We start from the raw sequence: 6,361 nt of genomic DNA on the forward strand, positions 1-6,361 counted from the left end.
ATGATTGGACATTAGAGACAAACCTTGGGCAGCTGCAGCTCCAAATGGCCCCGCAGGGAAGGCAGGAGGAGGAGGAGGAGGAGGAGAAGGGGGGGTTGGAGCTCAGGTTTGTGCAGCTCAAGAGCTACACCTAGAGGTCCTGGCATCTCCTGAGGGTCCTGAAGGAACCACAGGTGGGATGTGATGGAGCTGGGAGGGGCTGGTTCTTCTTGGGGTGGCTGAGGGGGTTGGGGGTTTTTGGGGGTGGGGAGATGATGTTGAGGGGGTGGAGAATTTGAGAATAGTCACTTATTATTGAAGGATCTTAACTTAGACTTAAGAATCTTAACTTATAACTTGAGAATCTTAACTTATAATTAAGAATCTTAACCTATAACTTGAGGATCTTAACCTATATACTTAAGAATCTTAACCTATAACTTGAGAATCTTAACTTATACTTAAGAATATTCACTTAGAGCTTGAGACTCTTCACTTAGAATTTGAGAATATTAACTTATTATTTAAGAATCATAACTTACAGCTTGAGAATCTTAACTTATACTTAAGAATCTTAACCTATAACTTGAGAATCTTAACTTATAATTAAAAAATATTAACATAGACCTTGCAAATATTAACTTATAAACTGAGAATATTAATGAATAGCCTGAGAATCTTAACTGCTAATTAAACATATTAACTTACACCTTGAGAATCTTAACTTATAATTAAACATATTAACTTACACCTTGAGCATCTTAAGTTAATACTTTGAGAATATTAACTTAGTATTTCAGAATCTTAATTTATACTTAAGAATCTTAACTTACACCTTGAGAGTCTTAACCTATAACTTCAGAATCTTAACCTATAACTTAAGACCCTCAAGTTATACTTAAGAATCTTAACCTATCACTTGAGAATCTTAACTTACACTTAAGAATCTTAACCTATCACTTGAGAATCTTAACTTATACTTCAGAATCTTAACCTATAACTTAAGACTCTCAAGTTATACTTAAGAATTTTAACTTACACCTCGAGGGTCTTAACTCATACTTAAGAATCTTAACCTATAACTTGAGAATCTTAACTTATACTTAAGAATCTTAAACTATAACTTGAGAGTCTTAATTTGTACTTCAGAATATTCACTTATAATTAAAGAATATTCACTTAGAGCTTGAGAATCTTCACTTGGAATTTGAGAATATTCACTTATTATTTAAGAATCTTAACTTACAGCTTGAGAATCTTAACTGATACTTAAGAATCTTAACCTATAACTTGAGAATCTTAACTTATAATTCAAGAATATTGACACAGGCCTTGCAAATATTAACTTATAAACTGAGAATATTAATGAATAGCCTGAGAATCTTAACTGCTAATTAAGCATATTAACTTACACCTTGAGAATCTTAACTTATAATTAAACATATTAACTTACACCTTGAGCATCTTAAGTTAATACTTTGAGAATATTAACTTAGTATTTCAGAATCTTAATTTATACTTAAGAATCTTAACTTATAACTTGAGAATCTTAATTTCTAGATTGAGAATCTTATAACTTGAGAGTATTAAATTGGAGAATCTTAACTTATAACTTAAGATTCTTCATTTATAACTGGAGAATCTTAATTTATAACCTGAGAATCTTAAGTTATAACTTGAGACTATTCACTTATAACCTGAGAATCTTTACTAATAACTTAACATTCTTCATGTATAACTGGATAACTTAACATTTTTAATTTATAACTTGAGAATATTAACTTATAAGTTAATATTCTAAAACTATAACCTGAGATTCTTCACTTTTAACCTGAGATTCTTCACTTTTAACCTGAGATTCTTCACTTTTAACCTGAGATTCTTAATTTACACCTTAAGAATCTTAACTCAGACCTTGAGACAAACACAGAGGAGGTGTTTTTTTTTCCCCACCACCTCCCAGGCCACGTTTCCATTTCAGGCCTGAAGAGGAAAGAAAAAGCCCAACCCAGGAGGAACCACCTCAGCACCTTCTCCAGATGTTCTGCTTCTTCTAAGAGAAGCACCAAGATCTCCCTGGAGGCCAAAGGAGGAGAAAGAATCCAAACCAGAGCTTGAAACATTTCACTGGAGAGAGGGTTTTATTTTCTGCTCAACTGGGACTGTACAACTGGTTTGTACTGGACCAACAAGCTGGGATTTTGGGGTGTTTTCTCCTCCCCGTTTTGATTTTGCTGAAGATGAGGCAACACAAGAGTGAAAAGAGGGACTTACAGGGTGGAAACCACGAGTGGATGGAGAGGAGCTGGAGGAAAAGCAACCAAGAGGTCCAAGAGCCTTCCAGTTGGAGCTGGGAATCCACAATCCAGTCCACCCTGTGGGATCCATGGAGTAAGTTCAGGCTGGGATGGATGCAAGAGATGGTGACGTGGGTGGCTCCTGATCTTCTTGTGGTGGCAACTCCTGGGGCTTCTGGCTTGGGTTGGGGAGCAAAAAGGCATCTTCAAGTTGGAGTCAGAGCAATAGGAGTGAAGGGAGGTCCTGGTGGGGACAGGGGGAGGGATCCTGGTGGGGACAGGGGGAGGGATCCTGGTGGGGACAGAGGGAGGGATCCTGGTGGGGACAGAGGGAGGGATCCTGGTGGGGACAGAGGGAGGGATCCTGGTGGGACCAGAGGAGGGATCCTGCTGGGGACAGGGGGAGGGATCCTGGTGGGGACAGGGGGAGAGATCCTGGTGGGGACAGAGGGAGGGATCCTGGTGGGGACAGAGGGAGGATCCAGGTGGGGACAGCAGGAGGGATCCTGGTGGGGACAGGGGGAGGGATCCTGGTGGGGACAGAGGGAGGGATCCTGGTGGGGACAGGGGGAGGGGTCCTGATGGGGACAGGGGAGCTATGGACGGACATGGAGGTGCCCCACGTTGAGCTGGCTCCTGGTGTGAGATCTTCTCAAGAAGATCCTTCTTCTGGCCACACTCATGGCTTTGATCAACCAGTTCTACAAACCAGCAGGGTTGGGCTGCAGCCAAAACCACCCTGATGGGTTTTGGGTTCCAAACGTGTGGGAAGAGCCAAGCAGGGAGGGGTTTGGGAAGGTCCTTCCGTGGTAGCATCAGAGGTCAAGGTCACCTTGGCTGCAATAAATACTCTCCAGGGGTTGGGAAGCACTTGAGGTGTCACCCTCCAGCAGTGACAATTCCTGGAGCCATGTCACTCCTCATTCTAGCAGCCTTTTGGAACCTTCTCTCTGCTGCTGAAGGATCCTCCTTTTGTCTGATCTTGGGGGGGGGACACCTTCTCTGCCCTGGGCTGACCAAGCATCTCTGCAGGTGGCCAGAAAAACCATCATCTCAGGTGCCACAGAAGATGCTGAGATACAAAATGAGTTGGGTTTGCTTGGGTTGTTGTGGGTTTTTTTCCACTTTTCTTGAACATTGGACATGAAGTGCAGGGTTGGAGTAGGTTTGGTTGGGTCTTCTTCTTTTTTTGGGGTGGTTTTGGTTGAGTTTTTGCTTTTCCTTTTCTTCCCCCTCAGCCTTTTTTCCTTCCCAGGTGGCACCCAAAGGCACTTCACTCCGTGCGTAGGATGATGTGGATCCCTGAGTCTGTGAACACTGGGCCACTCATCTCACCAGTCCTCAGAGCAAAGGAGGCATCTTCAAAGGGTTTCTGCATCTGACCTGTGGAGAGGAGACACCAGAGAAAAGGTCCATTCAGCCCAGGAATGAAGATCTTCCTCCAGTTTGGACGCATCCAAGTGGAAACGGGGAGGTGGAGGTTGGAGATGAGGAGGAAATTGTTCCCTCTGAGGGTGGGGAGAACCTGGAGGTGGTTTTCTGGAGATGTTGTGGGTGATGGGAGTGGCCAAGGGGAGGCTGGAGCAACCTGGGCTGCTGGGAGGTGGCCCTGCCCACGGTGGTGGTTGGGACTGGATGATCTTCAGATCATGGGATGGTTTGGATTGGAAGGGACCTTAAAAAGCACCTGGATGTTCCACTAGACGGTCTTCAAAGTGGTTCCTCCATCCCTGGAAGTGTCCAAGGGCAGGTTGGAGCCACCTGGGCTGCTGGGAGGTGGCCCTGCCCATGGAGGGGGTTGGATCTAGATGAGGTCCCACCAATCCAACCCATTCCATGAGTGTGGGGGCAGGAGGGCAGGGAGGTTCTCCTGCCCCTCTGGGGGACACACATCTGGAGAAATACCCAGAACATCACTCTGTTCCCTGAGGATGTTGACTCAGACCAAGTTCTGACCCCTGAGGGACACCACTTACCTCAGGCTTCCATCTCAACCCTTCTCCATTGACCACAACCCCCAGAGCTCCACCAACTAAGGAGCTCCTGACCCACCTCATTATGATTTGATGATTCTAATTGAAAAAATAACAAGAGGTCTCCAAACCTTGAGCTGGAACTCACCTCTCCCAAAGGCTCCCAGATCTCCTCCAGCTTTTGCTGAGCTGCAATCACTGAACTGAGAAGCCAGAGACTCAAAATCTTCTTCTCCTGACTTGATCTTCTGGATGTAACCTGGAAAAAAAAGGAATCAATCCATCAGGAAGGGAAAAAAAAGAGGATAAAACACCCCAAAACCACCTCAAATCTGACCAAGAAGGACAAAAAAAACTCCACGTCTATCTCCAAACCTTCTGGATGATGAAAGAAACTTGAAGAACAACCCAAAAAATGCACCAAAACCTTCTCTTTTCTTTCCAAGGTTTTTTTCATCTGGTTTAATTTAAGCTTCAATTCAAAGAAAAATCCAATTATTGCACCTTCTCCTGCCCCTGGAGCACAAGAACTTCTTAGTGGGCTTCAAAACTCAGGAGGAACTTGGGGTTTCAAGAAGGTTTGGTGGGAATTCAGGTCCAAAAAACCTTCCCAGGAGTGAATGAATTGTCCAAAAAAAGCTTTTTGAAAAGGTGAAGTGAAAATTGTTTTAAGTCTTCAGATCATCTAACCCTGCTCTGAACCTTCCTGGAAGGTTCTTGGAGAGGAAGGTTGAGAATCAGAGCATGTTGGGGGTTGGAAGGGACCTCTGGAGATCACTGAGTCCAGGAACACCCAGGATCGTGGCCAGATGGGTCTTGGAAGCCTCCAGAGCAGGTGACTCCACAGCCTCTCTGGGCAGCCTGGCCCCGGGCTCTGCCACCCTCATGGTCAAGAAGTTCTTCCTCATCTTGAGGTGGAACTTCCTGGGCTCCAGTTGGTGCCCATGGCCCCTCCTGCTGTCACAGGGCACAAGTGACAAGAGGTTGTCCCCTCCTTCTTGACACCCACCCTGCAGATATTGACAGATGTTCATCAGGTGCCCCCTCAGGCTTCTCCTCTCCAGACCAAACAGCCCCAGGTCTCTCAGCCTTTCCTCAGCAGATGTTCCAGTCCCTCCATCATCCTTGTAGCCTCCCTTGGAGTCTCTCCACTCAATCCCTGTCCCTCTGGAACTGGGGAGCCCAGCCCTGGACCCACTTCTCCAGATGGGCCCTCACCAGAGGGGCAGAACCTCCCTGCCCTCCTGCCCACACTCTCCTTGATGCCCCCCAGGATTCCATGAGCCTTCTTGGCCACCAGGGCCCATTGTTCCCTCATGGATCACTTCTTGACCACCAGGACCTTCTCCATGGAGCTGCTCTCCAGCAGGTCACCTCCCAGCCTGTCCTGGTCCATCTTGTCCCTCCCCAGGTGCAGGACCCTACACCTGTTGGACCTCATGAGGTTCCTCCTTGCCCAGCTCTCCAGGTCTCCTTGAACCTTCTTACCACCTCCTGGTGGATCAACCAACCCTCCCAGTTTGGGATCCTCATGGAACTTGCTGGGAAGACCCTCTGTCTCATCATCAAGGTCACTGTCCTCCTTCTGAGGAGACTGGGAGGGAGGGGGGATGATACTGCCCAATCATCAGCTTGATTAAGTGATTGGGGAGCCATTAATTTAATTTAATGACTAATTAAATTACGGGTCTCTCAGGGGACCCAAGAGACACTGACACGACCACCCAAGGGTTGGTTTCCACCAAGTCATTGAGACCACCTGGTGTGTTTTCACACCAGCTTCACCTCATTCATTAGAATAATTATTAATTGTTATAATTTGGTGATTAATTAATAATTAGAATCTCAAGCCAACCCACAGACACCCACAGGATGACCCTAGATCCAACCCCACCATGGGCAGAGACACTTCCCACCAGCCCAGGTTGCTCCAACCTGCCCTTGGACACTTCCAGGGATGGAGGAACCACCTTGAGGATCATCTATGGATCATCTAGGGGGTCTTCAAGACTCCTTCCAACTCAAACCATCCCATGGTTTGAAGATCAGCGAGTTCCAACCCCACCAGGTTGCTCCAAGCTCCATCCAACACTTGGACACTTCCATCATCCA

The 6,361-nt window shown here is 46.0% G+C and overlaps 1 protein-coding gene across 1 annotated transcript; it reads right to left on the minus strand.

Moving 5' to 3' along the window:
* Positions 1-3,549: 3,549 nt before the first annotated feature.
* LOC104398142 (peptidyl-prolyl cis-trans isomerase NIMA-interacting 1-like) lies at positions 3,550-5,567 on the minus strand. Its single transcript, XM_010008192.1, has 3 exons — positions 5,468-5,567; positions 4,398-4,508; positions 3,550-3,659 (listed from the first exon to the last, which is right to left on the minus strand). The coding sequence occupies exons 1-3, from the start codon at positions 5,565-5,567 to the stop codon at positions 3,550-3,552; spliced, it is 321 nt and encodes a 106-aa protein (XP_010006494.1).
* Positions 5,568-6,361: the final 794 nt, after the last annotated feature.

This window comes from Chaetura pelagica, unplaced genomic scaffold, assembly GCF_000747805.2.
Source record: "Chaetura pelagica isolate M959 unplaced genomic scaffold, ChaPel_1.0 scaffold1192, whole genome shotgun sequence".
Lineage (NCBI taxonomy): Eukaryota > Metazoa > Chordata > Aves > Apodiformes > Apodidae > Chaetura > Chaetura pelagica.